The sequence below is a fragment of the Strongylocentrotus purpuratus genome, unplaced genomic scaffold (assembly GCF_000002235.5).
Source record: "Strongylocentrotus purpuratus isolate Spur 01 unplaced genomic scaffold, Spur_5.0 spur5_scaffold_5, whole genome shotgun sequence".
Classification (NCBI taxonomy): Eukaryota; Metazoa; Echinodermata; class Echinoidea; order Camarodonta; family Strongylocentrotidae; genus Strongylocentrotus; species Strongylocentrotus purpuratus.
In genome coordinates, this window is record NW_022145611.1 from 33,092,739 (window position 1) to 33,110,885 (window position 18,147).

General features: G+C 36.3%; 1 protein-coding gene across 1 annotated transcript; it reads right to left on the reverse strand.

Annotated features, from left to right (window-relative positions):
- Positions 1-3,249: 3,249 nt before the first annotated feature.
- On the reverse strand, positions 3,250-12,767 carry LOC580705 (tetratricopeptide repeat protein 8). Its single transcript, XM_030998451.1, has 12 exons — positions 12,684-12,767; positions 11,568-11,703; positions 10,868-10,988; positions 10,188-10,408; positions 9,618-9,707; positions 8,592-8,722; positions 7,857-8,055; positions 7,260-7,399; positions 6,318-6,492; positions 5,644-5,766; positions 5,081-5,164; positions 3,250-4,541 (listed from the first exon to the last, which is right to left on the reverse strand). Exons 2-12 carry the CDS (start codon positions 11,667-11,669, stop codon positions 4,425-4,427), a joined length of 1,503 nt encoding a protein of 500 aa, XP_030854311.1. The 5' UTR covers positions 11,670-11,703; positions 12,684-12,767; the 3' UTR covers positions 3,250-4,424.
- Between the last annotated feature and the right edge of the window lie 5,380 nt (positions 12,768-18,147).

Genomic DNA, 18,147 nt, shown 5'->3' on the forward strand with positions numbered 1-18,147 from the left:
CAAAAGATTTTTTTTTTTTAAGTGTTACAAATAGAGGGCTAATTCAGTGTGGATCCTCTTTCAAAAGAAACTTCATTAACATCTGTTTCATTTCAATACCTTTATTCACCAACCAAATGACTGTTACACTGTTTTTCTTGTCTTTCAAACTCTCTGCTAGTATTAAACACCCCACAAAGTGTTTAACAAGCAAGATACATGTAGTTAAACAGCTCTACTGACAACTTGTTATTTACTCTACATACAGCCTTTTCAATTTAGTAGGATAAATCCATGGAATATGGAATGCACTTATATATGCATTAATAGATTTACAAACAGATTGCAAATAGTCTCACAAATGAATAATACCCCATATCGCTCCTTTCCACATGATACAAAGTAATTTAAGCATGGATTAGCTTTACAATTTCCCATCTTGAAAATCAAAATGATAATCTTGCTCAAATCTTGAATTGAGCTGCCAATAAGCAGAAAAAGTTTTGTGATAACTTTTCAAAGGTATTACCGGTATGTTTGCAAAGCATACTAGGCGGTGTCGCACAGAAAAATCCTGACCCATCTTGAATAAACCAGATTTTAGAAATCTATTTTTTTCATTTACGTCAGTGACAGACAGGCTACAAATAATCTGGATAACTAAAATCTCATTAAATGCGCGCTAATATAATTGTGCACAGGTTATGATAGCTCGTTAAAAACCACATGGCAGCCAATCACTAAGTCAAACGTTGACCTTACACTGTCCTTATTTCAACATTGGTGTCAGACAGAAAAACTGCTTAAAAAATCCTTTGAAAAATACTTTCAAGGGAGAATTTTCTTGTTTCGTTTTTTTAAAGGGATAATTGATGACAGACAGCCAATTAAGAGGATAACTAAAATCCGGATTTTTTTTTGCCTCTGTCTGACACCGCCTAATGTCTGATTCACATAACAAGCTAATTAATGCCCTGATAAATTTGGACGGCCATGAATATCTGACGAATGGAGGTTATGAGCGCTAGAAAGAGACCAATAAATTATTATAAAATGCTTTCACGACAAACCTTAACCTACACTTCGCCATCCTTGAACCCCAAGTAGCCATTACTAATCATTATGAAACACATCATGTTGTCTTGCTATGAACACAATATTATACAAAAAAGACAGAGAAAGGCCAAATTTATGCAGATTACACTCTAAAATAGTAGGATGTCAAGAGTGTCTTAAAAACATCATGAATGCAATTCCAGATCTAAAACTTCTACACGCATATTTCAAACAGAAATAGGATGTAAAAGTTACAACACAATCTTTTAAATGTAAGCAACAAACAATTCTATCCGACAAGGTTAATATTGTATCGTTAAGTCTTACCTACTTGTACCAGAAACTCTTTTTCGCACATGTATGTTGTAACACGACTTATACCGACCTCTAAATCCCCACCTAATGGAGTGGTTTTTTTGTCCTCTACAATACAAGGTTGAATCTCTCGAGTCTAGATTCGATATAACCCCCAAAATGTCAGCCTTTCAAGGCATTAGCTTATACCGAGTTATAACAGCTTATACTCGGTTTCACTGAGTGTAGTGAAATCCCATTCCAGCTACACAAGGCTTATGCTTTAGAGATAATCACATATACCAGGCATATGTCTACATGCTGTAACATCACAAAGAGGGCTACATGGATTATAGATATTGGAATGACTAATTCTTTAACAAATTTGGGGGAGCCTTACCATTCTAAATGATCTATTGAAACAAGTTTTCTTCATAAACATACCGGTATTCACTATTTGGCAATTTTTAATTGCTCACGTTAAATAAATGTCTAATTTCTTGTCGCTCTATATATCAAGATTGCACACAAAAATACATGGTGTCATGATAAAATAATACAGTAGATATTTACAAGAGGATCCTAAAATGCATTGGGCCAATTATCAGTGCAATTTGTATATATTCTTTAAATACCAGTATATACATAATTTGAACTTATAGCAATCATATGGTATATTGTCATCCAATTAGCAAATATATCCATCATGTACATGAATATCAAAATGGGCAACTTGGCAAACTGTTTCCAACGTGAAATAAGTCTATTGTCCATTCGTTATCCTGATATGAAAAATATATTTGATGTGACAATCCTCTATTGAATAGCCTTTCTGTTATCACTGAATAATGTTCAAATAGGAAATCACCAAGATACCAATTTAAATCTTTTAAATGTTTTATTTTAAATACACAAATCAATCATTAATTCATTTAATTAAGAACTAGAACAATTAGGAACTTCATTTTCAAGGTGATAAATAGTGACAGATGATAGTGAATACGATACAATCTGCATACCGACTGAAGATTTCCATCAATATGAAGGTGTACTTCATATACAGTGTACGTTAACTAATATACAGCTCCCACCAGACTATGGGTTTCCTTGTTCCTGCACAGTGTACACATCCTATGTATCCTGTAAATCTAAAAACTGATAAGTCCAGTCTCCTCTCAAATGGAATACAAGGTTTCTTGAGGGGGTGTCATTGATTAAAAAAGAAACTATATCCTGTAGCTGTTGCCTGATTAAAAGCTCCAATATGAAGGCATCTATGAGAGACCATGACTGAGAGCATTCATTATCAGACATGCAGATACAAACTGAAGATGAATGAAAGCACATATGCTAAGAAGAGAATTATCTAAATGGCCTTACATTTACTCCCCATCAAACAGCAACAACCTAAACCATCAAAATATTCCTGTGGTTAATTAATCCTTGAAAGGGCAGAGGCACTATCTTGTTATCCAACTATACAACAAAGTCTTCCAATATGACATCAACAAGTTCAGTCCGGTAAGCTCTCGAAGGAACATGTCGATAGATAAACTGGAACAACATACTCTTAGAGCAAAGCAAAATGTTTCTTGAGTTGAGAGAAGAGCTCCATGGAATCACAATGCTCTGGATAGGACTCTACTGCCTTCTTCACTGAACCGTAGCTGCTCTGTAGATCACCAACCTGAAACACAAACAAGGATATAATTATGTCTTTAATACAGGCAATGTACAATTTCAGCAAAAGTGAAGGAACACTGTGGTCCTGTTCATACGTTTGAATACTTATAAATTCTTACAAAGAGTTTAATACAAAATAGGTGAAAACATTGTAATTTAGACCAGTACAGTCTAATATTTTACTCATTTATATCTCAACTTTGCTTATGAATTACTCTACTTCAAATTTGGGGGAGCCTTACCATTCTAAATGATCTATTGAAACAAGTTTTCTTCATAAACATACCGGTATTCACTATTTGGCAATTTTTAATTGCTCACGTTAAATAAATGTCTAATTTCTTGTCGCTCTATATATCAAGATTGCACACAAAAATACATGGTGTCATGATAAAATAATACAGTAGATATTTACAAGAGGATCCTAAAATGCATTGGGCCAATTATCAGTGCAATTTGTATATATTCTTTAAATACCAGTATATACATAATTTGAACTTATAGCAATCATATGGTATATTGTCATCCAATTAGCAAATATATCCATCATGTACATGAATATCAAAATGGGCAACTTGGCAAACTGTTTCCAACGTGAAATAAGTCTATTGTCCATTCGTTATCCTGATATGAAAAATATATTTGATGTGACAATCCTCTATTGAATAGCCTTTCTGTTATCACTGAATAATGTTCAAATAGGAAATCACCAAGATACCAATTTAAATCTTTTAAATGTTTTATTTTAAATACACAAATCAATCATTAATTCATTTAATTAAGAACTAGAACAATTAGGAACTTCATTTTCAAGGTGATAAATAGTGACAGATGATAGTGAATACGATACAATCTGCATACCGACTGAAGATTTCCATCAATATGAAGGTGTACTTCATATACAGTGTACGTTAACTAATATACAGCTCCCACCAGACTATGGGTTTCCTTGTTCCTGCACAGTGTACACATCCTATGTATCCTGTAAATCTAAAAACTGATAAGTCCAGTCTCCTCTCAAATGGAATACAAGGTTTCTTGAGGGGGTGTCATTGATTAAAAAAGAAACTATATCCTGTAGCTGTTGCCTGATTAAAAGCTCCAATATGAAGGCATCTATGAGAGACCATGACTGAGAGCATTCATTATCAGACATGCAGATACAAACTGAAGATGAATGAAAGCACATATGCTAAGAAGAGAATTATCTAAATGGCCTTACATTTACTCCCCATCAAACAGCAACAACCTAAACCATCAAAATATTCCTGTGGTTAATTAATCCTTGAAAGGGCAGAGGCACTATCTTGTTATCCAACTATACAACAAAGTCTTCCAATATGACATCAACAAGTTCAGTCCGGTAAGCTCTCGAAGGAACATGTCGATAGATAAACTGGAACAACATACTCTTAGAGCAAAGCAAAATGTTTCTTGAGTTGAGAGAAGAGCTCCATGGAATCACAATGCTCTGGATAGGACTCTACTGCCTTCTTCACTGAACCGTAGCTGCTCTGTAGATCACCAACCTGAAACACAAACAAGGATATAATTATGTCTTTAATACAGGCAATGTACAATTTCAGCAAAAGTGAAGGAACACTGTGGTCCTGTTCATACGTTTGAATACTTATAAATTCTTACAAAGAGTTTAATACAAAATAGGTGAAAACATTGTAATTTAGACCAGTACAGTCTAATATTTTACTCATTTATATCTCAACTTTGCTTATGAATTACTCTACTTCAAGAGAAAATACTTGGCAGCAGCTTAGAATTGAGTTACTCTTGCTGCATTAAGATCACAAAAACTCAATAAAAAGTGAATGTACGTTGGAGAGTCACCAATAATTGTATCTCAATTTGTATATACACATTTTTCAATTTTTTTACAAGATGCTTCAAAACAGCTACCGGTTATTACACTTTTCACAATTTCTCATCAACAATTGTCATTACAAGAAAAGGTAACAGAGGAGGGAAATGAAAGAGAGGGGAAAAGGGAGCATGAGTAGAAGGGGAATGATAAGAGTAGTGAAGGAAAACAAAGCAATTATGGTCAACTTACCTGATCTGAAAGTGATGCAAAATTATAGTGTGGCTCAAACATGTGAGGTGCTAGCATCTGAGCTGCCTGGAAAAATGCTCTCGACTAGGATAGAAGAAACGAGTTAACAATCATTAAACAATTACAGCACAAAAAAGATGATTCCATAAGACTTATTCTATTTATATACTTATTATTTTTTAATCAATGGGCAACTCTTGGTTTTCTACCTGCAATAATGTGACCTATTTATATGAACCTTGAATATATTCAACAAGTATTTCCAGTAATACAGAAGTAAATGTGTTTTTAACATATATAGACACCGTTGGATTATTCATGGTAGGTACAAGATAAAAAATCTTTTCAACTAACTAACCTTTTATTTCACATATATTAAGAAAACACTTGTATTCCAACCACAGCAAATATTAAAACTGTTGACATTAACCTGTACCTAAATCATTCTCCGTATTTAAATCAATTACATCTTACACTTAATTCAGCTGACCTTGATATTTCATTACTCAGACTAATTGATACAGAACTTTCAATATTTGGTAGGAGATGATGAATGGGGTTACCTGGTCGACATGTCCTTTGCGTAACTCCAATACTCCTAGGTTGTTATAAGCCTCTGCATGGTCGTTGTTTGATGTAAGAGCCAATCTGAAACACTGTAGAGCTAAGCCAGTATCACCAATACCCTGAAAAAATAAAATAATTGTTTCAGATGCTTCTTGCTTTCTGCAAACCAGAAACCTTTTGTTTACTTCGCAAAATTATATTTTAAAATACAAAAAATATACTATGCAGAGTAATTTTCTAGAAACAGTGACATTATTTTAATTAATGCGCAATATTTCCCAACTTGAATGCTCTAATATTTCTCACAAAATGTATTGCAGGTTCTTGCGTGATTGAAAATCTGTTATATGTAATGACAATTCAAGCAATCAACCTAAATAATTCCATCATTCTCTTACAGAAGAAAAATGGTCACACTATAAAATTTGGAATTACTGAAAAATGCTTAATTAGAGTTGTTAGAACAGTATTTATATTGACCAATGAATAAAATTGAACATCTCAGCATTCATTAGGTACTCAAGTATCTTTAAAATAAGAAAATCAAATCTTTAACATGTACACATGTTGCAGTTAGGTAAAGCACTTAGAAACAGCATGTATATTATTAAAGTGATATATAAATTTTGGTTATGATTATGATTTTTTTTTTAAATACGAAAATACATACCATTGCAACTTGACCAACATTGTACCAGATGTCAGCTGTGGTGGCATCATCACCAGAGAGTGATAGCGCCCTCTCGAATGACGTCAGTGTCATGTCATACTGCTGTGCATAGAAGCAGCATAAACCTAGGTTGTTGTATAGTTCTGCATTGTATACACCCATCTGCAGTAATCTCCTGTTAAATAAAACAGTTCCTTCATTAAATGTTGCATGTTCGTTTGAAGAGACGAACCAAATCCTTCCAAAGTTAAATGATAGCCATCTCAGGAGTTGTGTCAGCAATATGTGAAATGAGTGGATGTAAACAGAAACGTATAACAGTAGTAATGACATGCGACATCACATGGCAGAAATGTCTTTTACGTCATTGGCAACAGGAACTGAAGATACTGCTTACATAGAATAAGTGAGAAATACTGCATGATTTTTGTTTTAACTATGCGAGAGCAGAATAGTTGAAAAAGATAAATGCACAGAATGTCTATAAAAGGAACATATTGCATTTACTATACATAATAATCTCCCTGAAGTATTTTGTTATTATCTACTGATCAGTATAGGCATTCAAATTTGTTTACAAGTTTATCAGTGTGCTCATTAGGTTGTTGGACTTATAAAACGTTGCTGAAAGTACAACAAATATCTTTTGTTTCCTTTTCCTTTAGTGATGGAACTTTTTACGGTAATTTTTAGGAAACTTTAGAAAATTTTAAATTGAAGCTTTCAACAATTAATATCTAGAGCTATGATGATACGAGAAACATAGGAAATCACATCTCCCGAATCCATTTTTTGTTTGCTCAGGGCCCTGTCTTACAAAGAGTTGCGATGAATTGATCCAAATCAATCGCAAGTCCTCTAATCAATCGCAAGTTGGCAATCTCCTATCTCTTATGTACATAGTTGCGATTAATATCAACTCTGGATAGAAGGATGACATACCTGTAGTATCTTAGCCCTATCTCAGGTTGATCAGAGTAGAAGTGGTAGTTTGCAATGCATGCTATAGCTTCAACATGTGTGTTATCATGCTTCAACACATCCTTGTAGTATTTCACTGCATTCACCAGGTCATTCATGGCCTACAGAAATTAAAATTAATAAAAAAATATATTAAAAAAAACATTAAAAAAAACAAAAAATAATAATCAATTTTTCTTTTTCATCATTTTAGTGGATATATATTAAATAAATTGACATCAGCTTAGATAATAGTTACTTATCTTGATTGCATGACCTCCATTACTTTCAAAGATAATTCTTGTCACGTTGTGTCATTTTGCAACCTAATTATTGTATGTACTCACATAAACTTCATCAAGAGTTCCAACATTTTGCACGACATTGAGGTGAACATTGATTTCCATAAATTTTGCATTATACTAATAACACAAAACTATGACGTGTATAATTTTGAACTTGAGAGCAACTTACAGGACATATGAAAACGTTCTTGTGACACTCAATTTAGAAATCAGTAGGTTTCTGTGACACTTGGCTTGAAAAATGACTGCATTTACAGTGATGCAACATGTTTACCTCATATATTCTGGCGATGCCTGTCAGTAGAGTAGTCTCACTGGGAAACTTTTCCAGACCCTGTTTGTAGATTTCAACAGCAGTCAATGGCTGATCCAACCTCACATAAACTTTACACAGATAGAGGTAGACATCTATGCCTTCTTGCTGCTTCATAGCCGACTTGAACTGACTCTCAGCATCACGGTACAACCCTAACCTGATTCAAGGTAAACAAAACAACCAAAATAAGGCTTTATTGCATGGCCGAGTACAATTCAACACCTGCTTACTGGTATATCAAATAGGACAGAACTGTAGCAGTGTCATATGCACATACCAGGTTACTTATTCCATGAAGCAAGGCATTGCAAATTGCAGCCCACAAATGGCAGGGAATGAGTTAAAGTATAAACGTTATACCATCACAATGATCAGGATAGGTATTTAAGATGAGACAGCAGTGGATATGGTACAGCCATGTTTTAAGTGAATGGGTAAACTGTCGATCAACACAACAACAGTCTAACAGAAGAGGACCCCTGTTGTGAATACACACATAACAAAATGTGTTATGCTGGGAGTCCTAAACTAGTGTAATATCTCACAAATAGTGATACTACAGATTCTAAAAAGGTGAGAAATTAACTTGTGAAAAGTCCCTTCCGACTCCCATCCCCCATCCCCCTCCCCAAATAATATTCATAGCTTTCACATCTCTTCAACAAATTGCTAAGTTTTGTTGTTATGATTTACCTGTAGTAACACTTTCCAAGCTGAACCTTCCACCACCAATCTTTGAATTGACACGCTTCAGTAGCCTTGGCTGCTAGCTCTAATGCATTCCTCACATCATTCTCATGATGGAAAATGTATTCAAATAAGGCCTGGAAACAAGGAATAAAGTGTAAAGATAGTATGAATAAAATCTTAATAATAATGATTTAACTGATGAAGCAACTTGTAATTCAAGATGAGTTTATGGGGGGGGGGGGGGGGGGGGGGGGTGATCTTAAAATAGAGGATGAGTGGAGCAACAAAATGAAATCATATTTTTCCTCCATTTCATTTGTAGTGAAATTTCTGCACGACAAAAAAAGCTTTGTATTCACTAAAAGAATGTTGGGGCTCTTTAGAGGCCAAATAATAGATGAGTATGTCGGTAGTAATGAACGCAAATCACTCTTGGCCCAAACGTAAACTTTAAGCATTAATTGCCCTTAGCTGTAGATCTACTACTAGAACACTACAAGCATGCATAGGCAGATGCTTTTAGAATACTTCAAGAATACTACTAGCATGGGTACGCAGACATGATACCATTTTCAGCAACACCTGCAGTGGTTATATACACCTGTATGTATCAGAAGTTGAAATGCTGTTAACCCTTTCGCAATTAACAATCATTACACATTTTGTGGTTTGGCTAAATAACTTTTAATTCAGAGCAAAACAAAATATACCACATACATGAGTAAAAGGGGGTAAATGTCTGCACACACTGTATCCATTTTGTTACATGACCATATTTTGTTCAATGCTAAGAGTTCTATAAAGGAAAATTTAAATAGGCAACAGGTTGAAAGATTAAAATCAGTGTATTGGCTATTTTTCCAACTTTTTACCTTAGTTAATTCCTACCCATGTATTTGTGTTCAGAGACATTACATTTCATTACAACAATGTAGCAATAAAGAGAAATATATTTGTTGCCAATTTAAAGAACAATATCACATTATTTAAAGCCCTTTAAATAAATCCTGTACTAAATGAGTATATTACCTTGGCTAGGTTTGGTCTGGCAGCATACTTTGAAAAGTTCAACCTTGGAATGTTGATGAATGGACCGTCTGGTGTGGACAGCATAGAAGCCTGACAAATCAATCAAATAATAAGTAAATGTGAGATTCGAAGGCATAAAAAGTGGGTTTTCCTCTTGGCTGAACCAATTTTTTCTATTCTCTAATTTCCAACAACTATTTACACACCATTTCAATGAAAGCTTCATGGACATGCTCCCTTTTTGTAGACACGTTGTCAGATATGCGGTTGTGTCAATTTGAGGGCCAGGAAGTTAAAGAGTTTAAAATAGAGCCTAAAATGAATGACATACAGCCCAAACAATGATACAAGTTTACTGTACTCACTTGCACCACTATGTTCAACACTTGTCATCATGACAAATTAAACTAACCAACTTAAACATTGAATTTCCTGTACACCATCCAATTTATTCAGAATTCTTATTCTGATTTACAGATGGCTTTTCTTTTGTTTAAATAGACCGACTCTGCTTCAGTGTGCTTTTAATTGTTTGTATTAAATCAAATAAGCTCAAATCCCTGAACTTACTGTTCCAAGGCGCACAAATCTGCCTGACGCACTGGTGACAGGGCGGGCTGTGTGTGCAGTCCTAGGTGCTCTGATAGCTTGCTCCATAGTGCCTGGTCTTCCACTCTGTGTACCTGGCCTTACAAACCCACTCAAGGGCCTCCCAGATTGAGATGTAGGACGCATTCCTGCACTGGGGGCCCCTGAACCTGTACCAGGTTTCTTTAAAGAGGTGCCTGGACCTATGAGTGAAAAATTTGTACAATCACATTTGATTTGAATCATCATTTGTAACCACTAACCTTACCTTGCACAACAAAAATGGAAGAAAAAATTAAAAGAGAAAGGATTGATGGGGGAGAGAATACTTTCGAACATTAGAACGTTTTTCTTCAAATAAAATTAAAAAACTATTCTATTTTCTATTAAGTTTCTGTATTTCAAATTAGCGCTTCAAATTTATTCTCTAGATGTTCTCGACTTATGGTATATGTCTTTATTTCTTTTAAGTTGTTTGAAAAATATGATGCAGATCATTCATTCAAAAGGATATTTAACAAATCAAGATCAAGACACAAAATGTGTCTTTAGAAAGAAATGAATGGTATACTCAACCATAAAGAACATACATTTCTACGATATAATTTCTGGCTTCAAGTCACATTACAAACATTTTTGGAGTAATAATTGTAAAACCTTACGTGTTACTTGAGCGATTGAATTATCATCCATAAGCATCTCAGCAATGCCTTCTTCATCCACATCTATCTCATCTAAGTACACCTGTTCAGTCAGAGCCCTTGTCTTCAAGGACCAGGCAGCCTGATGGCAATTGGAAAACGGGAGAAAAATGTTGTAGTTGCTACATTTACAGTACGACTTATCATCATAATAAAGTACATACATAATATATCTGGAAACTCAATCAATTGAATTTATAAATCTTTCATTAGTTTCATATTACTGCAATACTGTCAGAGAAAACATTTCTAACTACAGCTTATTTTGCAAGAAGTCTCACAATTGCATAAAGTAGTTATTATTATTATTACTGCTATATGCGTTTGTCTTTGAACCTAAACACATTTAATTTTACTATGAAGAAAAAATGTAAGAAATTAAATCCTATTTCAATCTGATGCAATATAAATGACATGAATTAAGTTTCACTAAAAACATGGTCATGCAAAGTCTTGAATAATATTTCCAGGAATTCTATATAATTCTTCATTTCTGAACTGTTTTTAATATTCTCAGAAATAGATTTAATCAATAATCATAATTTGATCAATAATTTGACAAGAATCATTGACACCCCAAATGGTATGACATTTTACACAAATAGGGAAGGGGGAGGGGTAAAGACTGAATGAAGGTCCAGCATGAAGGATCTACATGTACCTGATCATAGGGATTCTTTTCTAAAAGTTGAGAGCAGACCGTTACACATTCCTCAAACTTTCTCCTGCGGAACAGGCTCAATGCCATGTACAAAGGATCCATTATGACTGGAAGAAGCTTACACTTTCAAGCTAACCTGTAGTGGAATGAAAAAGTAATGCATTGAAACTTGCTTATATTCCCTTAGTTGTAGACTTTAACAAATCTGAAATTTTTATTTTCCCTCAAGAAAATTTTCAATCGTATAAGCACCCTAGTCTATATAATTATAGCGAATCAAAAGTTGAATATATTTCTATACAACCCCTGTATGGAAATAATCTATTCCGTCGTGCAATAACAAAGAAACCTCGCAAGATATGTCAGTGTTGCCAATTGGTGTTTGGTAGATCTCAAGACTCAACTTCAAAAATTAATAACTTTCTCATTTGTAATTGAATTGTAATTCCTCTCATTTTTCTACTTCTATTAATTCAAAACCAACTTAATATATCAGGGTAGATCTCCCCATAAAAGTATGAGTTGCAAAATTGTAATTTTTACCCCCAATATTCAGCTTTATCATTCATAAAGCTGAAGAAACTTAATGTTAATTTATTTTTCATTTTAAAAATAGGCCTAGGATGTAGATCTAGAAAGTAGAATTCCAACTAAGACTAGGGTCTAGGTCTAAGTCACACTCACTGACTCAGCTCAGGAATCATGGCTCCTTTAGCTAATCAAAATTATTATTAGTACAGTTCAGTTAAACTTGAACAGCGCTAAGTAATATGTATATGGTAATGTATTTTTACACCGGGCGTACTCATTTCAGCAAACTAGAACAAAACGGGTGTATTGCCACTACAAAACAAAACAAAAAGTACCAGTACAGTGCCCGAGGCCGGCCGCCGGCCGAGCAGCTGCTTTACGCTGCACTGCACTGCCGATGAGCAGCGGCTGCGTAGCGCCAGAGTCGGGCTCGCACAATTTCAACAGGGCCGAATGCTTCAGTAATTTTTGGACGTGAAATGACATATTTGATAGCAATAAACTCAATTAAATGGTTGCTCTTTCACTCAATAACATTCTAAAATCATAATTAGATTTTTAAAATTGCGATTTCAGTCATCAAACCTTGTTTTATGTGCGTCATCGAATAAGTTGATCAGGAAATGTTTACACCGAACTCCATGGAAATCTTGAAAATTTGAAGAAAATGTTGTTGTTGTTGTTGTGTTTTGAGTTATTGGCGATTAGTCAGTGATTTGACTATTGTCGCCAAATTACTTTACGGCACGTGTTATATCTCTCAATTTTGGATTAAAAAAAAATATATATATATTTATTTCGTTTTATATTTATCTATCTTTTAAGATAGTATCGTAAAATAATATCGTAAGCAAAACATTCATGGGCTAAATGGGTGAAGCTTTTCTTCACACACCTAATCGGAGATGAAGGTAGCCCATCCAATGTGTAAAAATTGCCAATTTGATAAGTGTAAGGATCGCATTGTACACGTACAACCGCTATACTACACACACGCAATATATTCTTTGTGTATTGTATCCATCAGGCATGATCAGTTCAACGATGGCTGGCTACCAATTAAAATAGGCATGGTGGTCGGATATAATGAGAGTAGATGATGGAGGGGGGGGGGGGGTAAAGCGCAGAACTTAAGGGCAAATCAAAGAATTATACTACGACCTCACCTCATTTATGTTAGAAATTAAAACGTTATTATCTTCTTTCGAATTGCAATATATCCCCGCACCATAATTATAAGCATGTCATGCATATATGCCTTTTCTCTGCGAAAGGGGGCATTGACTCTTTAAATACCAAATCATATAACCTGTTCACCATTATGTCACCGTCATGTACATATTTTCTATGGATATAATTTTTCACGATCTCAACTTTTCACCACCCTAGCGTCATGTACATTGTCAATTATGGATAAAGTGGAATATTAACTCTTCACTACCCTACGCTAACTTTTCACCACCCTACCGTCATGTACATTGTCTATGGATAAGCTAGAACATTAACTCTTCACCACCCTACGCTAACTTTTCACCACCCTAGCACCATGTACATTGTCTATGGATAAATTGGAATATTAACTCTTCACCACCCTACGCTAACTTTTCACCACCCTATCGTCATGTACATTGTCTATGGATTATTAACTCTTCACCACCCTACGCTAACTTTTCACCACCCTAGCGTCATGTACATTGTCTATGGATAAGCTGGAATATTAACTCTTCACCACCCTACGCTAACGTTTCACCACCCTAGCGCCATGTACATTGTCTATGGATAAACTGGAATATTAATTTTCCCCACCCTACGCTAACTTTTCACCACCCTAGCGCCATGTGCATTGTCTATGGATAAACTGGAATATTAATCAATTTTTCACCACCCTATAGCGCCATGTACATTGACTATGGATAAACTGGAATATTTAATTTTTCACCACCCTACGCTAACTTTTCACCACCCTACCGTCATGTACATTGTTTATGGATAAATGGTAATATTAACTCTTCACCACCCTACGCTAACTTTTCACCACCCTACGGTCATGTACATTGTCTATGGATAAAGTGGAATATTAACTTTTCCCCACCCTACGCTAACTTTTCACCACCCTTCCGTCATGTACATTGTCCATGGATAAGCTGGAATATTAACTCTTCACCACCCTACGCTAACTTTTCACCGTGCCACCCTAGCGTCATGTACATTGTCAATTATGGATAAGCTGGAATATTAACCCTTCACCACCCTACGCTAACTTTTCACCACCCTTCCGTCATGTACATTGTCTATGGATAAGCTGGAATATTAACTCTTTACCACCATATAGCGCCATGTACATTGACTATGGATAAACTGGAATATTTAATTTTTCACCACCCTACGCTAACTTTTCACCACCCTACCATCATGTGCATTGTCTATGGATAAAGTGGAATATTAACTTTTCACCACCCTACGCTAACTTTTCACCACCCTAGCGCCATGTACATTGTCTATGGATAAACTGGAATATTAATTTTCCCCACCCTACGCTAACTTTTCACCACCCTAGCGCCATGTGCATTGTCTATGGATAAACTGGAATATTAATTAATTTTTCACCACCCTATAGCGCCATGTACATTGACTATGGATAAACTGGAATATTTAATTTTTCACCACCCTACGCTAACTTTTCACCACCCTACCGTCATGTACATTGTTTATGGATAAATGGTAATATTAACTCTTCACCACCCTACGCTAACTTTTCACCACCCTACGGTCATGTACATTGTCTATGGATAAAGTGGAATATTAACTTTTCACCACCCTACGCTAACTTTTCACCACCCTAGCGCCATGTACATTGTCTATGGATAAACTGGAATATTAATTTTCCCCACCCTACGCTAACTTTTCACCACCCTAGCGCCATGTGCATTGTCTATGGATAAACTGGAATATTAATTAATTTTTCACCACCCTATAGCGCCATGTACATTGACTATGGATAAACTGGAATATTTAATTTTTCACCACCCTACGCTAACTTTTCACCACCCTACCGTCATGTACATTGTTTATGGATAAATGGTAATATTAACTCTTCACCACCCTACGCTAACTTTTCACCACCCTACGGTCATGTACATTGTCTATGGATAAAGTGGAATATTAACTTTTCACCACCCTACGCTAACTTTTCACCACCCTTCCGTCATGTACATTGTCTATGGATAAGCTGGAATATTAACTCTTCACCACCCTACGCTAACTTTTCACCACCCTAGCGTCATGTACATTGTCAATTATGGATAAGCTGGAATATTAACCCTTCACCACCCTACGCTAACTTTTCACCACCCTTCCGTCATGTACATTGTCTATGGATAAGCTGGAATATTAACTCTTCACCACCATATAGCGCCATGTACATTGACTATGGATAAACTGGAATATTTAATTTTTCACCACCCAACGCTAACTTTTCACCACCCTACCGTCATGTGCATTGTCTATGGATAAGCTGGAATTTTAACTCTTCACCACCCTACGCTAACGTTTCACCACCCTACGGTCATGTACATTGTCTATGGATAAATGGTAATATTAACTTTTCACCACCCTACGCTAACTTTTCACCACCCTACGGTCATGTACATTGTCTATGGATAAAGTGGAATATTAACTTTTCACCACCCTACGCTAACTTTTCACCACCCTTCCGTTATGTACATTGTCTATGGATAAAGTGGAATATTAACTCTTCACCACCCTACGCTAACTTTTCACCACCCTTCAGTTATGTACATTGTCTATGGATAAGCTGGAATATTAACTCTTCACCACCCTGCGCTAACTTTTCACCACCCTTCCGTCATGTACATTGTCTATGGATAAACTGGAATATTTAATTTTTCACCACCCTACGCTAACTTTTCACCACCCTACCGCCATGTGCATTGTCTATGGATAAGCTGGAATTTTAACTCTTCACCACCCTACGCTAACGTTTCACCACCCTACGGTCATGTACATTGTCTATGGATAAATGGTAATATTAACTTTTCACCATCCAATTACAATACAGTTTATTCAAGTTAAAACGGTATTATGTCCTATGTGCAGGCCAAAAATAATGACGAGGTTAAATTCCAACGTAATTTGAATGATAATAATAATTTAGAACTTCCCTCAAAACCAAAAGGTTTGAAAATGTCTTTTTGTGAGAAAATAATGATCATTAGTTGTCGAATTGAATTTAGCGAGCACGCTCGTTTAATTAGTCTGATTTTTACATAATAGACAAATGTACATTTAGTACATGTAGAGAGGCGCGGATCCAGGGGGGCGAGCGGGCCTTGCCCCCCCCCCCCCCGAAAAAAAAGGAGAGAAAGAAAAGGAAAAGAAGGGAAGGGAAAGAGGAGAAAAAGGGAAAAAAAGAGGAAGAAGAAAAGAAAAGAGGGAAGAAGGAGATCGGGGGGGGGCAAAAGGAATTGCCTCCCAGGCTGCTGCCCCCTCCCCCAATCAAAAAATAAAAGAGAAGGAAGGAAAGGGAAAGAAAAAAAGGAAAAATGAGATAAAGGGAAGGAAAAAAGAGGAAGAAGAAAAAAAAGAAGGGGGATATCAGTTGCAATTTTCCCGATCGGGGGGGGGGGGGTGGAGGAAAAAGGCCCTTGCCTCCCCCCCCCCCCGTCCCCGCGTTAAAAAAAAAGAGAATGAAGGAAAAGGAAAAGAGGAGAGCTAAAAGGGAACAAAATAGAGGAAGAAGAAAAGAAAAGGGAGAAATGAAGGGGAGATCAGTCAACAATGTGTGGAGCGGAGTGGGGCCAAAATGACCTTGCCCCCCCCCCCCCCCAGGCAAACTTAAAAGAGGGAGAAGGGAAGGGAAAGGGAAAGAGGAGAGAAAGGGAAAGAGCAAAAAGAGAATGAAGAAAGGTAAGGGATATCAGTTGTAATTTTCTCGTCAACAAGGTGTAAATCGGGGGGGGGGGCACTGGTGTACTGATAGGGGAGGGGGGGGGGGGCTTTGGGGAAATTAAATTCAAACGTGGTTTATTTCTAATTCCATAACGGTGGTTTACAAATAATGCTGAAATGACATAATTTTGCGAGATTTTTCATCACTTTTAAGTAAATTGTACTTTTGTATGCGTTTGTTGGAAAATGACAAATTCCTAAATTTACAGCCAGGCAAGAAAATGCTTCTTGAGATGCCTACATGTCAGGGCCCGCGGAACGGCGGGGATCGGGATCCTCGAGCCCTCCCCCCCCCCACTTTTTTTTTGAAAAAGTATATTAAAGAGAAATAGAAAGAAAGGGAGCAAGAAAGAAAAAATAGTTAACTGCCAGTGACACATTATAATGATGTATCAAAATATGCTCATCTGACCGTAATTAAATGCCTAAAACCCCTGAACTTCCGGGGGCAGACAAGGTATCAACATAAGTTCATCTGACTGCAGGCGCGTAGCCAGGGGGGCGGTGGGGTGGTCCCCCCCAAAACGCGTAGCGAGGGAGCGCGGGAGAGGGGAAACTGAATTCAGACAAAGAATATTTTCGAGAGCGGTACAACGAATCGTCTTCTTTCTCTAAAAATTAAATGAAACGTCGAAGCTTCCGCGCTTCGCACGGGAGGGGGGGAAACTGAAATTAGACAAGGATTAAGAGTCGAGAACGGTACAACGAATCGTCTTCTTTCTTTAATGATTTAATAAAACGTAAAAGCTTCTGCGCTTCGCGCAGGAGGAAGAAAATAAATTCAGACGAGGATTATCTTCGAGAGCGGTACAACGAATCGTCTTCTTTCTCTTATAATTTAATAAAACGTCGAAGCTTCCGCGCTTTGCGCGGGAGGAGGGGGAGGAGACTGAATTTAGACAAGGATTAAGAGTCGAGAACGGTACAACACAAATCGTCTTCTTTCTCTAATGATTTAATGAAACGTAAAAGCTTCCGCGCTTCGCACGGGGGGGGGGACTGAAGTTAGACAAGGATTAAGAGTCAAGAACGATACAACGAATCGTCTTCTTTCTCTAATAATTTAATGAAACGTAAAAGC